Source organism: Apodemus sylvaticus, chromosome 1, assembly GCF_947179515.1.
Source record: "Apodemus sylvaticus chromosome 1, mApoSyl1.1, whole genome shotgun sequence".
In the NCBI taxonomy this organism is placed as follows: domain Eukaryota; kingdom Metazoa; phylum Chordata; class Mammalia; order Rodentia; family Muridae; genus Apodemus; species Apodemus sylvaticus.
In genome coordinates, this window is record NC_067472.1 from 140,426,410 (window position 1) to 140,446,365 (window position 19,956).

At 48.6% G+C, this 19,956-nt stretch overlaps 2 protein-coding genes across 2 annotated transcripts in view; one reads left to right on the forward strand and one right to left on the reverse strand.

Moving 5' to 3' along the window:
• Positions 1–6,993: 6,993 nt before the first annotated feature.
• Positions 6,994–8,028, forward strand: Pgpep1l (pyroglutamyl-peptidase I like). Its single transcript, XM_052178421.1, is given in 2 exon segments — positions 6,994–7,294; positions 7,845–8,028. Coding segments are annotated over 2 exon segments (423 nt in total). The 5' UTR covers positions 6,994–7,055.
• Positions 8,029–12,275: 4,247 nt separating this feature from the next.
• The window catches only part of Igf1r (insulin like growth factor 1 receptor), a 286,828-nt gene continuing 279,147 nt past the window's right edge, over positions 12,276–19,956 (reverse strand). Inside the window, exon 21 of the mRNA XM_052160852.1 lies at positions 12,276–19,823. Within this exon, the coding sequence (XP_052016812.1) occupies positions 19,433–19,823 (391 nt within the window). The 3' untranslated portion in view covers positions 12,276–19,432. The remainder of the gene's footprint in view (positions 19,824–19,956) is intronic.

Here is a 19,956-nt window from a genome sequence, read left to right on the forward strand (position 1 = left end):
AGTTCAAGGCCAGCCTGCTCTATCGAGGGAGTTTGGGGCTACACAGAAAGACACTATCTCGAAACCAACCCACCAACCAATGAACCCACCACAACCCACAGATTTTTGTTTTGTGTACCTTTGCTGGAACCCCCCTCTCTTTTCTCACCTTTAGGACTCCAGAACCGAGGTGAGAACAGCTGGGTGCGGTAGTGTGTGCTTGTGATCCCAGCAATGGGGAGGAGGCGGGACTTCCCTGGCACTTACTGGCAAGCTAGCCTAGCTTACCCTAGGTGAGCTCCGGGCCAGTGAGAGACCCTGTCTTAAAGAAAAAAGAAAGTGGGGCTGGAGAGATGGCTCAGCATTGCTACTCTTTGGAAGGTCAAGCGTTCAAGTCCCAGCAACCACATGATGGCTCACAACCATCCATAATGACCTCTGATGCCCTCTTCTGGGGCATCTGGTGACTGCTACAGCAAGTGAGGAAGTGGGCTGGAGCTAGAGGAAAAAGTGAATACAGCTACAGTGTACTTACATATAATAGATAAATAAATAAAAAACAATGACTTGAAAAGCTCAAATAAACTTAAAAAAAAAATGTGGCCAGGCAGTGGTGGCCATGCCTTTAATCCCAGCACTTGGGAGGCAGAAGCAGGTGGATTTCTGAGTTCCAGACCAGCCTGGTCCACAGAGTGAGTTCCAGGGTAGCCAGGGCTACACAGAGAAACCCTATCTCACTAAACCACCCCCCCCAAAAAAAAAAAACAGTGGATGTTAGAAGACACCTGAGGGGCTGGAGAGGTGGCTCAGGGGTTAAGAGCACTGACTGTTCTTCCGAAGGTCCTGAGTTCAAATCCCAGCAACCACATGGTGGCTCACAACCATCTGTAATGAGATCTGATGCCCTCTTCTTGTGTGTCTAAAGACAGCTACAGTGTACTTACATATAATAATAAATAATTAAAAAAAAAAAAAAGAAGACACCTGAGGTTGCCCTCTGGCCTCCACACGCATGTACAGATGTGTGCACAGACCCTGGGCACAGCATGACTGTTTCCCTCTTGTTTATCACCTGCCCCAATGACTTGAAGGAACTGTAATAGGCTTTCAGATACAGTAGTGGACCAGCATAGTTAAAAATCTCAGTTCCCCTACCGGCCTGTGTAAAAAGTCGAGGAATATCTGCTGAGTCAGGCCACGTGCTATGAGTACAGTCTCTCTCCAGACCAGACCTCTAGTAGTGAGGTAAAAACAACCCAACAACAACAACAACACCTTTTGTGGGAAGGTGTTGGTAAAGGCCACAGTTTAAAAGGTGTTAAATATGCGTGCCCCAAAGTTGAGCAAGTCCAGCCACCGTCACTATTTCACCTTCAGCACTAGTCCTTTCTGGGACTTTCCCACCCCACTCTTGCCTCCTTCCCCAGGTCCTGGTGACTGTTATTATTTTGTATTCATGTTGTTGTGTAGCAGGTGTCTAGAACTTCTGAATCTGCAGAGAGAGACACTCCGCTGATTTAACCATGCCCCGCCCCCCCCCCCATAGTAGAACTCTATGGAGTTTTGAGACTGGCTTACTTCGCTTAGTATACTATTTTCAAGCTTCATCTATGGCATTGAGCTGTACTAGTACATTCCTAAAACCCTGACAGTCAGGAGGCTGAGGCAGGGGAATCCAGATCAATGGTTTTCAACCTTCGTCCTGTTGTGGTAACCCTCCCCCCCAACCATAAGATTGTTTTTTTGTTGTTGTTGTTTTTTGTTTTGTTTTGCTTTGTTTTTGAGACAGGTTTTCTTTGTGTAGCCCTGGCTGTCCTGGAACTCACTCTGTAGACCAGGCTGGCCTCGAACTCAGAAATCTGCCTGCTTCTGCCTCCCAAGTGCTGGGATTAAAGGCGTGCGCCACCACTGCCCACTAAAACTGGACCTTCTTAAACGCAGTCTAATTCTCTATTGTGCCCGTGTTTCTTACCAGCTCATCCTCTGCTGGCCACTTGGATGGCATCTTCTGCACCACTGTGAACAGAGCTGCAAGCTTTTAGTTTGGGGATATATAACTAAGACGTGGGGGCACTGGGCCATATGACCAGTTAGAGAATGTTTAGGAACTACCAAGTTTTCTACAGCTCCAGAAATACTATTTCTTCTTCTCTTCTTCCTCCTCCTCCACCTCTTCCTTTTTTTAAGATTTATGTATACCAATGTTTTGTCTACATGTATATCTTGCACACCAGAAAAGGGCACTGGATTCCATGGAACTAAAGTTACAGACTTGTGAGGCCTGTGGGTGCTGCCTGTTGAGCTCTGGTCCTCTGGAAGAACTGTGCTCTTAACCTCTGGCCCCAATATTTCATATCTCTCTCTCTCTCCCTCTCTCTCTCTCTCTCTCTCTCTCTCTCTCTCTCTCTCTCTGTGTGTCTCCTCTCTCCATTCCCCCTCCCTCCCTTTCTCTGTCCCTCCCTCCGTTTCTTCCTTTTTTATTTTTTTCTACTTATTTTCCATAGCAGCCACCTCCATGGATACAGAGTTCTCTGGATAGGCCGTACAAAAATGAGCTTAACCTTGAGCAATGTGTACTGAATGGACAAAGCACAGCTTCCCTCTGCCTTGCTTGGTGTCTACACAGGCCTCAGACAGGCCCGGGATCCTAGAGGTCCTTGGGGGGTGGGGGGAAGGGACGCAGTGGTGCTATAAAAGCCCGTCTTCCTCTACTTACTCACAGTTCATTATAAAGCATTTCAACTTATTAATGGGTTCCAGGGTCACACCATTCCGCCTTAATTAAACTAATCCTCACATTATGATCAAGAAATCTCATAAAAATGATCTGTAACAACATCACACATAGGAGATAAAATGAATTAACATGAACCACACGGAAATGAGGAGTGACGATTCCTGTGGCCCTCCCAGAGGCCCTTATCAGCCACAGAAACAAAAATGAGTTGGCGTGTTGGTCCAAACAGTAAAGAATTAGGAAAAGCGGTTAAGGAAAGAAAGAGGCCTTTAAAGATTTACATCTCCCCAATGAAGACCACTCCAAGCAGGAGTCAGTCCTGGGTGAGTGCCATGAATCCTAACTACAAATGCTCACCAGGGAAGAGCATTGCGCCCTGTGTCATCTGGACACCAGCTAGTGGTCAGGTATGCCATGTCAAATGTTTTTATTAATGGGGCACATGATCAGAAATATTTGGAGACAGTGACTGGATAGAGGATCTTCCAGGCAAGACTGACACATCAGTTTGGAAGAATCACATAATGGACACTGAGAGAGGGCTGGGGCAAGCACCCTATGTGGAGGACAGAACTTGACAGCGCTCAGGCAGAGTTACCTTTAACCAGCACCAGGAGTTTCTCAGGACAGGAGTAAGGGCTGTGGGCAGCCCTCAGGGTCCCAGAGCTTCCCTCTGTATCTCTTTGGATGCTGCTTCCTGAAATGTCTTCCATTTAATTGTGTCCCTATGAACTTTGACTGTCCCCCGTGTAGGAGGGGCTGGCATCTACTGTTCTTGAGTCCCTGGGGAGGACATGCTTAGCAGAGTGCCTAGGGTCCTCCAGAGGCAGCCTCGGATGATGACTGGACTATTCGTTAACTCAAAACGGTACATTATACGCCTGGAAACATCTCACCAAGTGTAGCGGCTCTGTGCGCAGTGCTGACCATGTTGGTGTGCTCCCCGTCTCGGAGGAGTTCGGCTTCAGTGGTCTTTGTAATGTCTACGTTACTTTCTTTTAATGGCTACATCACCTGCCACCGATGGCTAGCCTCTGTTCTGCCTCTTCCCTCAACCATCCCTTTCCTTCCCGTTCTTCAGTGCTGGGGACGGAACCCAAGATGTCACTCATGCTACGCTAGACAAACTGCTCCAGCACTCAGCCCCAGCCTTGTTCATGGCTCTGTAATGCTTCTTCTCCATTTGCCCAGTGAGTTCTCCCAGGTCTGGCTTCCACTGTTCTCTTCACAAGCCTGGATGGTGCTGGAACCCAGGCCAGGGTCTAACTGGTACCTGATGGCTCCCTAGTCTCCACCAAGGGGGAACATGTGATATGTGATCTCTCTCTCTCTCTCTCTCTCTCTCTCTCTCTCTCTCTCTCTCTCTCTCTCTCTCTCTCTCTCTCTCTCATTGTTACTCCTGCTTGTGGAGCCAAGCAGAGAAAATGATCACTGAACTATTTTAGACTCATGAACAGTGACCACGTGACAAGTTGGGGAAAGATGAATAGAAGGGGGGAGGGAGAGGAGGGGAAGGGAAGGAGAAGAAAGAATTATGCAAAGAAAGGAAGATGAGGAAGAGAAAGAGGGGAGGGGAGAGGAGAGGAAGGAAGCAGGGAGGAGGATCTCTGTACACCTCTGTCTTAGGGTTTTACTGCTGTGGACAGACACCATGGCCAATGCAAGTTTTATAAAAGACAACATTTACTTGGGGCTGGCTTACAGGTTCAGAGGTTCAGTCCATTGTCATCAAGGCAGAAGCATGGCAGCATCCAGGTAGGCATGGTGCAGGAGGAACTGAGGGTTCAACAACTTTATCCAAAGGAATTCAGGAACAGACTGGTCGTGCTCAGATATCTAGGAGGAAGATCTCCAAGCCCATCCTTACAGTGACACACTTCCTCCAACAAGGCCACACCTTCTAATAGTGCCACTCCCCGAGACAAGCACATACAAAGCACCACAACCTCCGAACTAACCCTTCAAGATCCAAAGAGCATCTTCCTCCAGGTGGCCCTCCAGCTGCATGGCCTTGCCAACTCTCACGCCGGCCCTGAGAGAGGCTCTTGTGTCTGCAGTGCACAGGCGGGGAAGCTGAGGCTTGGGAGGTTCCAGCCTTTGTCTAGAAGCACCTCATCTTCCGAGAAGATCAGCACAGACAGAGAGGTCACCCACCTGCCTCTGAGGGCCACCTCCCCAGAACCCAGAGATGGATCCTGCCTGGGATCTGTGGGCAGCCATCTTACCTAGAAGGCATAGAGTTGGGTGTCCAGAAATGCCAGGAAAGGAAGTCAGGAACAGCTCAGCTGGGGTGGAAATGGAGGCACAAGCTGGGCCCCACGATCCTGGCTGAACTGGGACCAACAGCAAGCACACACTTCTAAGATCTCAGGCTCCTGGTTTTCGTTCTTCCAACCTATCTGCTGCTCTGCCTGGAAGGAGGAGGCCCACATCCTTCCCTGCCTCACCTCCATCCTCACCTTCCTTCACCTCCTTGCCCTCTCCTCCCCTCCCTTCCTCCTCCCTTTCCTCTCTCCTCCTCTTCTCTCTCATTCCTTCCTTCTTTCCTTTTCTTCTACTCTCCCTTTCCTGTCCTCTCTCTCAAAAAAAAAAGATCCATGGCTTTTGTTTCTAATTTTTTAGAAAAGATTTATTTATTTATTATATGTAAGTACACTGTTGCTGTCTTCAGACACACCAGAAGGGGGCATCCGATCTCATCACAGATGGTTGTGGGCCACCATGTGGTTGCTAGGATTTGAACTCAGGGCCCCCTGAAGAGCAGTCAGTGCTCCTAGCTGCTGAGCCATCTCTCCAGTCCCTTGTTTCTAAAATTATATCCGCACAATAATCTTTCTGCCAATTCCAGGCACACAAAGCTACGGGACCAGCTCCCTTTGCATTACTTCAAATTGACCCCAGGATAGGCCTGCCCTACTTGCACTCCTCCATTTGCTTAAGAGGTTGCTCTAAGCCCTTTGTTTTCTGACCCACAATCCTTCCATGGCTTCCTATTATCCCAGAGAAGTCCACACCTGACCAAGCATTCTGTCCAGCGTCTGAAATTCTCAAATTTCAATCCCCATCCTTCCAGGGGTGGCGTGTCCCGGTTGTACCTTCGGGAGAGATGACTAGGGATTCGTCAGCTTACACCGGACAGTTGGTGTTTGGATTAGCAGCCAGGGTGCAAGGCTAGATGATTTATTTGCCTTGTGGCATGCAAGACACCTGTCAGCTGCTGAGCACGGCGTGTCATACCAATTTCCCAAAGGCCTCGGACTCTTGCGCTTCCTTCTGCTAGCCTAGCCGCCGCTGCCATGTGTCTTCCCAGCCTCTCCCTCTGGCTCGTCTTCATCTGTCCACAGACCTCAGTGCTGCAAACACGGCTTGGTCAGATGTGTCTCCCTAGGGTGCCCCGGTTTCAGGAAGTACAGTGAGAGAGCCTTGCTGTTTCCCTGGTTCCTGGTCATTTTGAGTTGTTCCCATACCAGGCGGGGGATGGGCTGGGGCTCAGAGAAGACCCTGGGCATACAGTCTGTGTGTAAGTTTATGCTGAAACACATAAAGCAGATCTTAAAAGATGACTGGGGGCGGGGTGGGCGGGATAAAATGGGAATCTTGTATTCAAACCAGAACTCAAGGATAGTTCACACCTACAAGAGAGGCCCTGGCTAATTCTGGCTGTTCTGAGGGCTTTAAGGTAAAGAGCATTGGGCTTAGGAAGGTCTGATCATGATCCACCCAGGGTCAGTCCACCTTCAAAGCATCCTGCTAGGGGCCTGGTGTGCTGGTGCACACCTTTAATCCTGGCATGCAGGAGGCAGAGGCAGGTAGATCTCTGTGAGTTTAAGGCCAGCCTGGTCTATAGAGTGAGTTCTAGGACAGCCAGGGCTATACAGAGAAACTCTGTCTTGAAAAAACCAAATCCAAAAAAAAAAAAAAAAAAAAAAAACAAAAAAAAAAAAAAGAAAAGAAAAGAAAAGATTGGATTAGACTGTTCCTAGCCTCCTTTCTGAAAGTTTCATTTAAAAGATACATGGTTCTGCTAAAGGTCAGCTTCTCCTAGAGTCATCTTAGATACCTGCTCCCCCCACCCCATCCCCAGGGGGAAAGAGAGCACACACCCTCGTACGAGCCATTTGAAATAGAAAAGTCCTTAAATGCAGATGTAGCATGCATAATTCAACCCAAAGATATGCTCCTTTTCTATCAGCACCATTCAATAGGGTTCTAAGCAGAGAGCCTGGGGGCTCCTGGAGGATTCGGAGTTTGATATGTTTTGTAGCTGGGAGCGGGGCCCTGGCATCACTGGGCCTTTCTGCACATGTAGTGATCTGGTGGCCTGGGATTTCTGAATCGTATGTTCATACAGCTTGCTGTGCACGTGGGCATGGACACTTCCACCAAGGCCATCTTCCTGGAGCAGTGCGGTAAGAACCGAGGCTACCGGGATTCAGACGTAAGAGGCTTCCGGCCGGAGGATGGAACATGCCTCCCAGGTGGCCCTGAAGTGATGCTGTCCGTTGTCAACATGAAGGAGGTCTGCCGGCATGTTGCTGTTGAAGATGTAGAAGTGGCCTTTTCCCGAGATGCCGGCAGGTACTTCAGGTGTCCGTGTGCCAAGCAGGTGGGAGAGAGGGACTGTCCTTCAGAGTCCGTTCTCTCTCCTCAAGAGGCTATTCTATGCTGTCCATGGCTGCTTTGGTCACAGGCTTCTCCAAAAGTGTCCTTATTTGTCACAGGCACTGCAGATTAATTTAACCTCTTCTCCAAATGCTGACACACACACACACACACACACACACACACACCCCACCCACCCCCAAGCACTTTCTTCTCTCTTCTAGGGATAAAGAAATACCTGAGGGAAGATGGCAATAAGGGGGTCAGTGTGGTGAAGGTGTTTTACCACTAGGTGTTTGAAAGGCTGGCTCAATTCTGTCCTGACCACTTGGGCTATGAGCCCAAGGACCAATGTGTCTGGCGTGTTCTTAAGCCCATGTCCTTTCTCTATCAGAAGAGCCAAACTCAAGTAGTACTGGGCTTGTAGGCATGGACACCCTCAAACTCATGCTTTATGAAAATTATACCTACTGTGTCTGGCAGCGACAAGATCTGAGAGTTAATGGGGACTTCGATGTGGTTGCAGGTACGTCTGTGATTACACCTACTAACTGTCTCTGCACCTTGGGACTGGGTATGCGGCGCTCATCCACGTCCCTCCTCTGTCGCACCGGCTCTCAGCCAGCCTTCTGGGCAAAGCCTTGCAAGTCATCATTCAAGAAATGCTGGAAGAAAGTGGGAAAGTCCAGGCTCAAAGTACAGCAGCTTGAGGGAAGCAGCAGGGGGATGCCTTCTTTAAAATGAAATGTTTCAGGCTTGGGTGGGGAAGCCAGCTGTGCTATGTGAGGCTCTAACAAGGCTGGGGGTGGTGGTGGTGGTGGTGGCGGTGGTGTGGTGTGTGTGTGTGGGGGGGGGGTGGACACACAGAATCACAGACTGACTTTAGTGTCTAAAACAAGAAGAAAATTCACAAAGGCAGATGCTTCACAAGGGATTAACTAGGGGAAGCTCTGACCTTTGTGACATGATTCCCTTCCACAGCTGTGTGGTCCTTCCTGGATTGGTAGGATGACAGAGCTGCCTCAGAAGGTCCAGAAATGCAGGCATAGCCCTGGCGCCAGAGGCCCAAATTCTGATCCCCAAGCTCATCATTCAGCTCTTGTGAATGGCTTTGGGGCCACCCAGTCTCTTGTGTTTCTCTCCCTCTCTCCTTCTCCCTCTCTTCCTCTCCTCTCCCTCTTGCAGTTCAGTGGTATTTATCACTCCAACTCTGCTAGGTGTTCATCCTAGCGCTTTGTCTGCAGCCATTTGTTGCAGTGGTCTGTGGAATGCCCCACCCTCCCATCTGGTGGAACCACTTGGTCCTGGGTTGTTCCTGATTTGGAGGACTGTGGGATCTTTCGATGGTGGAGCCTTGCCTGAGAAAGTAAGCTTCCGCTCCTCCTTATAGCACCCCCACCAACCACTTCCTCCTCTCTCTCCATTCCTGACAGCAGATGCCATATGACCTGCCAGTCCTCTACTGCTGCCCCTCAGCCTTCCTTGTGTGTCTTCTGCCACCTTGAACTGCACACCAGGGCGAACCCTTTCCTTCTTAAGTTGCTTTCATCACAACACTAGAAATGACGGACGTAAATGTTTTTGAAAACTAAGTCTGGCTGGGCATCGGTGGAGCACACCTTTAATCCAAGCATTTGGGAGACAGAGGCAGGCAGATCTCAGAGTTCAAGGCCAGCCTGGTCTACAGAGTGAGTTCCAGGACAGCCAGGGCTACACAGAGAAACTCTGTCTCGAAAAAACCAGATAAAAAAAGTAAAAAGAAAACAAGAAAACCTTAAGTCCACCGTCGGTGACATACCTCCTCTAAGAAGGCCACCCTTCTTAATTCTTCCCAACTGAGGACCTGTCAGCCTTTGGGGACCATGCTGTTCAAACCACCACACTCCTGGTTCACTTTGTTTTAGGACACTGGACCAGATCTTGCACCAAGCTGTGTAGAGCAAAGATCTATGTGTCTACCACGTCGATGTCTTTTGGGCACTCTTTTTCACTATGAGCCCATCAGTAGCACAGCTTCCTCTTAAGGAAGTAGGTGACAGTTGCTTGGAAGCATTGGACAATTTCTTGTCATGCTGTGCCGGTGTGATCAAAACTGCTGTTGGCTTCTTAGGTCAGAAAAACAAAAACAAAACAACAAAAAACCCCGGTGGCTTACTGAAAGAAAGGCATTCGTAGCCTAGTAGCCACTTAGGGAGACTGAGTCGGGGATGTGTGGGATGAGGCCTAGTCTATATGTGTTCCAGGATAGCCAGGGAGGGGCAGATGGGGAGAGGTGCAGGAGGAGAGAATAGGAGAAGTTACAAGAAGGGGGAGAGGGTAGGGGAGAAGGGAAAGAGGCAGGGCTCTGGGTTCAACAGCCAGCAGCACAACAAAGAGCCACCAAAACTCTGTCAAAACCAAATGAACTGAATAGCTCTCAACTGTTTTTTTGTTTTTTAAGATTTATTTATTGTGTATACAATGTTCTCCCTGCTTATATGCCTGCATGCCAGAAGAGGGCACCAGATCTCATTATAGATGGCTAGAAGACACCGAGTGGTTGCCGGGACTCGAACTCAGGACCTCTTAAGCTCTCAGCCACCTCTCCATTTTCCCTGTTTTTTTGTTTTGTTTTGAGATAGGGTTTCTTTGTGTAGCTCTTGTTGTCCCGGAACTCACAGAAATCTGCCTGCCTCTGCAAGAAAATGACTTTACAAGACTCCCTCTGCAAAGAAACCAGGAACATTTTACATGTGACAGAGCCAGGTCACACTAAGGCAGATCAAAGCCCCAGGTGGACTGGGAAGATACAGGTCACCGGCACAGGACCTAGTGGCTTGGCTGGTTAGTCCCATGGAGATCCGTCACTGCAAGCAAGGAACTCCTGCCCCAAACCTTAAGTCCCTTTGTCCCAGGAGTGGGCTCCAAGGATATTTTACTTGGCACCTGGCCAGACACATTAAAAAACCGTCGTTTGAAAGATACCTAGGTGGGAGGCCCAGACCCCACCCCCACCCCCGCCGATGAACTTTTCCATCCTCTTTCTGCCTCAAGTTCTCAAGACCCTAGGCACCCATTGCACTGTGCTTTTTCTAAATGGCCTGGCATCCCCTGGCAATATACACTGCATCCTGTTCAGTCACGGCTGCTAGTGGGTGGTTTTGCATGCTTGATAGCTATGTATACACTGTAGCTGTTTTCAGACACCCCAGAAGAGGGCATCAGATCCCATTACAGATGGTTGTAAGCCACCGTGTGATTGCTGTGATTTGAACTTAGGACCTTTGGAAGAGCAGTCAGTGCTCTTAACTGCTGAACTATCTCTCTAGCCCAGTCATAGTATAAAACACTGGTTTACATTGGTCATTTAATGTCTGGGAGGCTTGAAACATGACTGTGTGTTCATCTATAAACCAGACTAACAAAAAGTCCTGATTTTGGACTGAGAAAGTATTACCAACAACATACTAGCAACAACAACAAAAGCTGTGAGCTTGGGCCCTCAGCTTGTGGCCTGAATATGTTTTTTCTGTATTCATTTGGGGGGGGGAGGGGCACCGGCATATTGTAAATCTAGCTAGTAAGCAAGTGTTTAAAAAAAAGAAATTATAGAACCCTCTTAAGAGGTGACTTAGCTGGGCAGTGGTGGCACATGCCTTTCTTTAATGACAAAGTTCACTAGGGAGGTAAGTGGATCTCTGAGTTCTAGGACAGCCTGGTCTTCAGAGCAAGTTCCAGGTCAGCCAGGGCTACACAGAGAAACCCTGTTTCAGAAAGATTTAAAAAAAAGTGACTCAGACCCCAAGGGGAGGAGAAAGAGCCTTTAAAAAAAATTATGGAAGTTGATGTGCATTAGTGTGAGGGTATCACACCCTTGGCTCTGGATCCCTTGGGACTTGAGTTGCAATTGTAAGCTGCCATGGTGGGTGCTGGGAACTGAACCTGTGTGCTCTTAACCGCTGAGTCATCCCCCCCCCCCCCCCCCCGTCGCAAGAGTCTAACTTTTAAAGGTCTAGTACCTTTATCCTTAGAAGCAGCTGCCTCCCGGCCAGGCAGGTTTTTGGTATAGCGTGTCATGGCAAGCTGCAGGCACAGGACCAGTCCAGGACGGCACAAAAATAAGACCTTCAGAGTCATCTAGTGAAGATCCCTGGGCATTCGGTGAGAAAAAACTCTGGGACAGTACCAGATCCGAAGGTGTGCTCTTTCAACGACCTTCTGGTTATAAATCCAAATACCCATTGGGTTTGGCTACTGAGGCTCACTAGGTCTTGAGTACCCTCCGATTTGCTCCCGCCACCTACATCTTACCATTCTTGACTTGGTGTTCTGATTTTGTCACCGAGTTCCCCATTGTCAGTGTACAGTGTTCAGTGAGGATGCTGCCCACTCTCTCAGGAGACTAGAATGTAGGACTTGCTTCATTTTCCAACCCAAATTGCCCACCAACTTCCTAGGACAAAGATGGAGAGGTCAGTATCTCCGAGAACCTGTGGGCAAGAGCACCTTGCAGCCAGGCACAGCCTCTGATTTTTCTTGGTTCTCTCCAGCACCCTCCGAGGTGCCCCAACCATGAAGCATTTCCAAAGACACGGAAATGCACGTATTTAAGTTTTTGACAACCCTGCCCCGCCCCCAGACTTACACATACCAAACCTACCTTGGCCTTTTGTCAACTGAAGGTCCTGAAGACAAGTCTGTGAATCAGGGCTGAAGCCTGTGCATAATTCTCCCCTAGCTGACTGAACCGGGAGACAGTAGCTTCTCCAAGCTCAAGAGCAATTTGCATTCGGAGGAACTCAGCTGTCGGGGATGCGGTGATGCTGTCTGGGATGCAGTAATGCTGTTTTGTGCTGAGAGTTTCTGAGTGACACATGTGAACACACACACACACACACACACACACACCATGAGATCAGCTCCACAAGGAGGAAGTGGTTGCAGAACGGAGAGGAAGAAACCAACCTGGAGGCAAAGGTGCATACAGAATTCTTTTATTTAACTTAATCCATGTGGTACTTTAACTACTAGAAAAAAGCAGAGTAATAGACTCAAGTGGCCTTTAGCTTCAGCCATTCAAAATAGACAAAGTTTCTTTTTTCATAATGTAAAGAATCCCGAGTATGTCGCAGTAACAGGAATAAATTCTTACAACAGAATATACAAAAAACATTGAATTTTTTTCATCTACTGATTTTCTTTTATATATAAACAGAGGATTTTTTTAGGAATAATTTATACACAGAAAGTTATTTTATGTAACAAATTGGCCATATTATTATCTTTTTTAGACTTTTTTCTCTTTTTTAAGAAAAAATTTAACAAGAAAACTCAGAAATGCATTCTTGGCCACGTGTCCATTCCATCGAGTCTTCTTCTTCTTCTTTTTTTTTTAATCCCAGAGGTAGACGAACTCTGGCAAAGCTCTCCCTTTAACCTTGCTGGCTTAGGACACAGACAGGAGATGTCACCAGGTAGGCACCTGCTGCACCTGTTGACATGTCTGCCCACTGCCCAACACCCACGAGAAACTGAAAAACCAAACCAAACCCACAAACACTTCCTAGACCTTTTCCAGCAGTTAGAAAATTCCAGATGTTTTCAACAACGGTATCTTGTGGAACCAGAGACATGGCCAATAATGCATGGGGGGCCAAAGGACATGGATTTTAATTCTACAAAAGGGGGTGAGGGGGCACACGTTGTGGTTTTTGTTACCAGTTTGTTCTGTATTAGAAAACGTGGACCTTCGGCGTTGGCCATTAAATACAGGTAGGCACAGCTTCCATTAGGATCTGAGGCACGTGAGCCAACGGCCTGCACATCAGAATCACGTGATCACTGTGAGGCCATTCCAGTGTCCTGAAACCCTCCCATCTCCATGGAGCTGCAGAACTAGAACCAGCCACACCAGCCAGATGTCCCCACTGAGTGCCATCTCTTTGCTGGGTGGCATCATACTATTCCATGGCCAGCAAGATTCTGAGTTCTTTCCATCTGTTTAGGCTGCTGCACTCCACAAGGGACAGTAAGAAACAGGTAATTCCTTTCCCCAGCAAAGGGTTCCAGGATCAAGGTACTGAAGAATACAGAAGGGCTTTTTAAACCACTGGCATTTCTTTGTTTTGTTTTTGTTTTTTGTGTTTGTTTTTATTTTTATCTTTTTATATTTTTGTTTTTGTTTTTGTTTTTTTTTTTACAAACTAGAGCAGAAAGCATGTGGGAAAGAGAGTGAACCACAATTTGGGTCCTGGGGAGAATTTCTTTTTAATTTTTTTTTTATTTTTATTTTTGGCATATTGTAAAGCTAGCTAGTAAACAAGTGTCAAAAAAGAAAAAGAAAACAAAGGGAAAAAAAGACCACAAACATATATTTCTGCACACAGAGAGAGGAAAAAAAAGTGTTTTTAAATTATTTTCGGCAATTATAAACTACAAACATTTTATAAAATTATTCTATGTTCTTACAAAAATGCAATGAAACATTTAATTAGTTCTTGTAAACCAGATCTTCGTCAACGACTACCCGTAATCTACTGGACTTAGAAGCCCTATTGGAAACGATAATGAGTAATTTGAAGAATGTTTTTACTGGAAAGATGCAGACACAAATGTGGACACACAAATCAGTGATTATGAGTTCTCACAGAAACAAAAATAAAATAAATCCCTAACGTCATGCCCCAGACTGACAACTCATCTGATGAGCGTGAAGGAGTCTGAGTTCTTCGACATGGGACTTAGCTCTGGGAGAAGCTTCCAGAGCAGGATGCTGAGTTTCTTATCTGAAACCAAATGCCCGCAGATGACTCCACCGCCTCCATGTGGTCTGACACCTTCAGAAACCATTGAGTCCAAATATGGTCCATGCTTCTTCCAGGCCCTTTTCCCTCTGTCAGCAATTCCCTTCATGCCACGATGCGGTTACCATGGTTACCTATTGCACCGTTACTCTGTCATCCCACCAAGGAATGTCCGTTTCTCTAAATCGCCAACTGGTCATCCAAGCTGAAAGCCCAAAGCAAAGACCCCTGGCCTGTCCAAGGTCTGTATCTTCAGCATCTCTCTGGGAAGAGAGGTTCAATTTTAAACAAACATCCTGTCTTGAAGTTCTCATTTGTACCACCACCTAGTTCAAAGTGGACCGATAAAAGTTTGACCATGGTCACTGGTTCTTAAGGAGTTGGATCTCTCTGGTCCAGGGCTCTCAATGCAGCTGCTTAGCCCAGGAAATGAAAAGAGACATCAGACAGACATAACAGTAACATTAAAAACAACAAAAACCAAAACCCAAACCATAAATTCATTACTGCTAAAATGGGCCAGAGCATTTTGACGGGGTGGTCCTGTCTCCTTCAGGATGCTAATGTTTAGGAAAGGAGTTGCCTTCAGCACTGTGTGGCCACTCTCAGAGGACCCAACAATGACTAAAGAGGAGCTTGGGTAAAGCATCCCAGACTTCCCGCACACAGGAGCTCAGTGCGACCGTGCCACCACTACTTGCTTGCCTCAGGTATAGCCACTGCCAACCAGAGATAGGCTGCTGAGGCTGAGGCTCTGGGAACTCGGGCTTAGAACTTGGCACCACACAGAGTGCATCCATCTGTCAGCCCACCCCAGAAACACTCCTGTACACCACACTGCCATCTGCTCCTCTCACCATGATCACTTTTCTATTTTATGAAGCTGCTTTTCCTACCATTGAATTGCCCCGAGTCCTAAGAAAACAGGCAGGAGGGGGGTGGGGGGGACCAGGAATGGCCTTGAACAGTCTTTTATATCTCAAGGAGGAAGCCACATCCTGACTATGAATCCAACGTTAAGACATTCCTGAAAGGAGATGGGGAAGTGTCCTCACATAGCTCAGGTTCAACTGTATCTCCACGACTCAGGAAGGTCACCTGGGACCTGGTGGGGGACACCTGGGCCTTCACGTCACCTGCATGCTGTGCCTCAGTGGTTCGTGTTACTTCAAGCAGTGTGAGCTCCTGTCAGAAGAGGGGGATGCGTGAAAAAGGCCACGACTCAGCTTGGTAAGAGTACTTGAAGCATATAAAGAGAAAAATCAGGAAGAGGCGGGGAACGTCAGCGTGAAATCAGGCTAGAACTGTGGATAGGATGCCTTGCGATAGTCAGGGCGGGTCGGTCCAGCGGAATGACTGCACCCTCATACAAGCTGACTTTTTATTTAAGTGTTTCTGGAGCATTTGTTATGACGGACAGACTCTACGCCGTTGGTGCTGTCTCTCTACTTAAAAAAAAAACACCCATGCAAAAACAAAAGAACACCAACAACTCGGACAGTTTCAAAAATAAGAGAAAAAAAAAGAAAAACCCTTAAAATCAATTGAATGAGCTGTAGAAATCCAGTTGTGGAAAACCGGCAGGTATGTGCAAGAGAGGAGAGGCCACTATACCAGAGTCACCTACAGTGTAGAAGAAAACCCTGATCAAACAGTATCTCCCAGTGACCCTGTGAGCATCTAGGAACCCAGAGGAGGGGCAGCATTCTGGCAGGAGGCAAAGGACTCCTGAGCTTAACTGAACTGTCAGGCAGTTCTCCACACTGGGGGGAAGAGACCGGCCACCGTGTTTCCCAGCTGAAGTCCCCAGGGCCCGTAAGAGCAGCTGCTGGAGTTGAGGATTGCACTGTCCGCCCGTGAGCAGCAGACGGATGGGGCGGACAGAGGCAGAGCACAGGGAAGGCTAGGTGCCAACCGCCGGCCTTCCAGCCTCAAGATTTGGTCAGTCTTTGTTGAGCCCTGGGGGGTGGGGGGTGGGGCAGGGAAGAGGAGGGAAGGACAGCAGCCTGCAGGGGGCACAGGCTTTGTCTCCGCCCCCTTTATTATACTGGCCTTCTGTCAGAAGCAGAGGGGTGAGGGACAGCTCCCTGACTGCTGTACCTCCAAGAGGAACCAATGCTAAGACAGCAATGGTGGCATGCCCCTGCCACCGTGCAGGTCTCAGAGGAGCAGCTGAGGGGGCCGATGGGACACCCTGACATGTGCACACATTGGGACTCTCAGACAACCTATGTGTGGGTGCCTCCTGCCCTCAAAACCTGGGAGTACCTGCTCTCTTAGGGATAGAATTTGTTAGTCATTCAATCTGTATATAAAGTTCTGTTCCAAAGTCAGTCAGCTGAGGACGGGCCGGCGACCCCCTCTACTGCTGTGTTCTGTGCTCATGGTGGCTGCTGGGTTGAAAGGCGGAAACCAGGTGAGGAGAAAGACCAAAGTCGCCCTAGGAGAGGTGGGCTTTTGGAGACAGGGCGGGGGGCGGGGGGGAAGGCTGATTGAGTTAGTGTTGCTTTGAACCCTAGCTCCTCTCCGCTTCACCTGGGTATGTGGCCTGTGGAGTGGATGAGTTACCAGTATCACTGGCCTACTGTCAGGTACTGAGAAGTGTGAGATGTATTGTACACACACACACACACACACACACACACACACACACACACACACGAAAAACAAGAGTGAGGTAGATAAATGTTTGAATAACAACCCCCTCCCCCAAACCAAAAACTGTCCCATCTAATACACACATACACAGAGATACATACACCTTTTCCTCAACGTTTAAATTCATAACAGGGGCTTCTCTACAGTGATTAAAACAGGTATCACCAAATAAATTAAAACTCCTACATGAAATACCTTCTTAATAAGCCTTTTCCCCCTCCTCCTCTTCTCTTTGTTAAGGGGAAACGCCGTGGGGCAGAGGCGAGTGAACGCCATCAGCCTGCAAGTAGAGACAAGCCAGACAGCTCCAAGCTGTCTTCTCTGCGTCTCATCCCCAGTCACAACCGCGACCAGCACCTTCCAACAGTTTTCCTACCCCTAACTTAAATATTGTCACCTGGAAGCATCTCTCTCGCTGTCACTCCTCTGGTGAGAAGCGTTACATCTGAACTAAACAGGAGCCCAGGCCCAGAGCTCCCGGATTCTGGTTAAGGTTCTAGGGCCACCATGGGTCAGCTCTGCTCTGCTTTGGGCTGTAGAACCGGCTGAGGTCACTGCCCTGGCCGCGGTGTTGGCGTCTCACTCCCTGCTCACCCGAAGATGCCATCCCTTCTGACAAGCTGGTCTAGTGAAGATGGAAGAAGGTGACAGATTGGTCACTAGGCCAGCTCTGTTGTACTCTGGTGACTTGAGCAGCTATTTTATTTATTTTTTTGGTGGGATAGGAGGATCAAATATTCATTAAAATAATAATAATCCAATGACTGCTGTCTTCAGTTAAAACTGCTATTATATCCCAAAATTGTGTGTGTGTGTGTGTGTGTGTGTGTGGTATGTGGTGTGTGTGTATGTGGTGTGTGTGACAACCAAAGCAAAGAGAGAAAGTAAAGTGTGACTTTCAACAACGGGGACTAGAAACACTAAACCAGGATGTGTGAGATTTCTAACCTTTTTGTTTCTGACCTGAGTTTTGGCTGCCTCGCACTGTAACAGACTCCAATGCTGTGAGTGGCGGGAGGTGCGGAAGGGAGAGAGCGGGGCCCAGGAGTACGTGGGTTCTGGCTTCCCATCCTCCCCACCCCATACCAGCACTGTGCTCAGAGCCCACGGGTTAGAGGATAGAGAGGGGCTGCAGGGAGCAGGGGAAGGGAGATGTATGTATAAAAAGGCATCAAACAGTTCACGGCAAGTTATGTCCTAGAAGCATCAGTTGCTGGGAAGAGGATGGAAAACCACACTCTAGTGACGAGCATAGAAGTTTCTTGGGAGTGAGCGGAAAGGAAGAAGGGGTAGACCTGAAAGCTTCATAGATTAAATCCACAAAGATAAAGAACAAAAAAAATAGCAGCCTTTCTTTTCCTGTACAGACGTATAGATGAATATGTGAACTGTAAAAAAGTTATAAAACTGACATTAAAGACGATGTGTATGCAAATATTTCACGGTCTAACATAGAACTGAGAGACCCATGAGGAAGTCCTAGAACAGACCCTGTGAAAGCTTAGCCTGCTCGGCCGCTGCCTGGGCTGTTCCGTACTGCTGTGGGTCTGAATCCCTTCCTCGCACATCTGTAACCAGCAGCCGGCCGGACGAGTCCCTCAGGAGGGCCGGGGGAGGCTGGGGAGGCGGACAAGGTTGGTGTGAGGACCACCTGGACCCACGGCCTGACCTGACCTTCAGGCTTGCCTATGGCCACTTCCTCCAGAGTTCTTGGGGCGCCGTGGGTGGGGTAGGGGTGGAGAACCAGTTCCACTTTCCCCTTCTTCATCTTGTCCGGTTCTCCCCCACGGTAACCTAGTCGTCACACAGGAGCCGTGGGCTAGGACAGCACGCCGGGCGCAGCGGGAGTCTGGGCAATGTGTCTCTCAAATGCTATTATTATCAACTGACACCGCCTTTCATCCCATGCCTCTGGACAAGGGGAAATCAGCGCGGGGAGTACACTCGCGAGAGGAAAAACCAAACCGAAAGCAGGGTTTTTGGCAAAAATGGCAGCATGAAAATGATAACCACAGATGAACAATGGCCCTTTTAAATTTTTGGGTGACCCTAAAAAAGGTTAAGGGTACAGTTAAAAAAAAATTCATGTCGGTGTGTGAAATTTTTTTTCTTTGTAAAGACCTATGGTGTCGGGCAGGTGTACGCGGGGTGGTGAGGAGCCCAGGGACAGCCAGTAAGTCAATCTGATTTTTGTTTTTTGTTTTCTTTTTCTTTCTTTCTTTTTTTTTTAAAAGGCTTCCCAGCTAAGCTTTCGCAAACATTTTTCCACTGTGAAGCAGAAAAGAGAGAAAGGAGAGCTTGGAAGTGGAAGGGGAGAGGAGCGAGAGGGAAGGCAGAAGAGAGAAAAAGGCAGAGAACGAAGAGACTCGATTCTCGAGTGTCCTGTTGCTATTAAGTGTTGTCATTAAGGTTTGCAGAGGCCCATGTCGGTTAAGGGTTTGGGTAGGGAAAATAAAAAGCTGCTTGCATATTGAAAAAAGGAAGGTCCCGAATGTGTTTACTGCAGAGAAGCCGTCTCCCGTGGGCAGCAATGGCAGTTCTGAAGATCCACTGAGGTACAGGAGGCTTGTGACTAGATTGTTACCACCTGCTCTCCCCCCGCCCCCGCCCCCGCCCACCGCGTGGGCGCACACACGTTACTGTTTTGCATGTGCTTCAGGTCCGGGTCCGAGGATCAGCAGGTCGAGGACTGGGGCAGAGGCAAGGCCCTCTCGTTGGCGCGGCCCCCGTTCATGTGAGCGTAAGGCTGTCTCTCATCAAAACTGGCACGGAGAAGCAGCACGCCAGGGCCCGGGCCGTTCTCAGCCTTGTGTCCTGAGTGTCTTTCAGGCAGAGGCAGGGAGACTGAGGAGGCCGAAGGGTCCAGTGGGACGCTCTCCATGTTCTCGGGATCCAGCTCCAGCTCCAGCTCCTCCGGCTCCTCCGGAGGCTTGTTCTCCTCGCTGTAGTAGAAGGAGACCTCCTGGAAGCTGGGCTCCATCTCATCCTTGATGCTGCCGATGATCTCCAGGAAGGAGGGCCGCATCTTGGGGTTATACTGCCAGCACATGCGCATAAGCTCAAACCTAAGGGGAGAAGGGGGGAGAAGGGGAGGGGTGAGCTGCTGGTGGCCTCTGGCTAAGGCCAGAGAGGTCCAGAACAACTGTACCACCTCTGCACCCCTTGCTTCCCACCTGGCTGCCTCTGCCATCCTGCCAT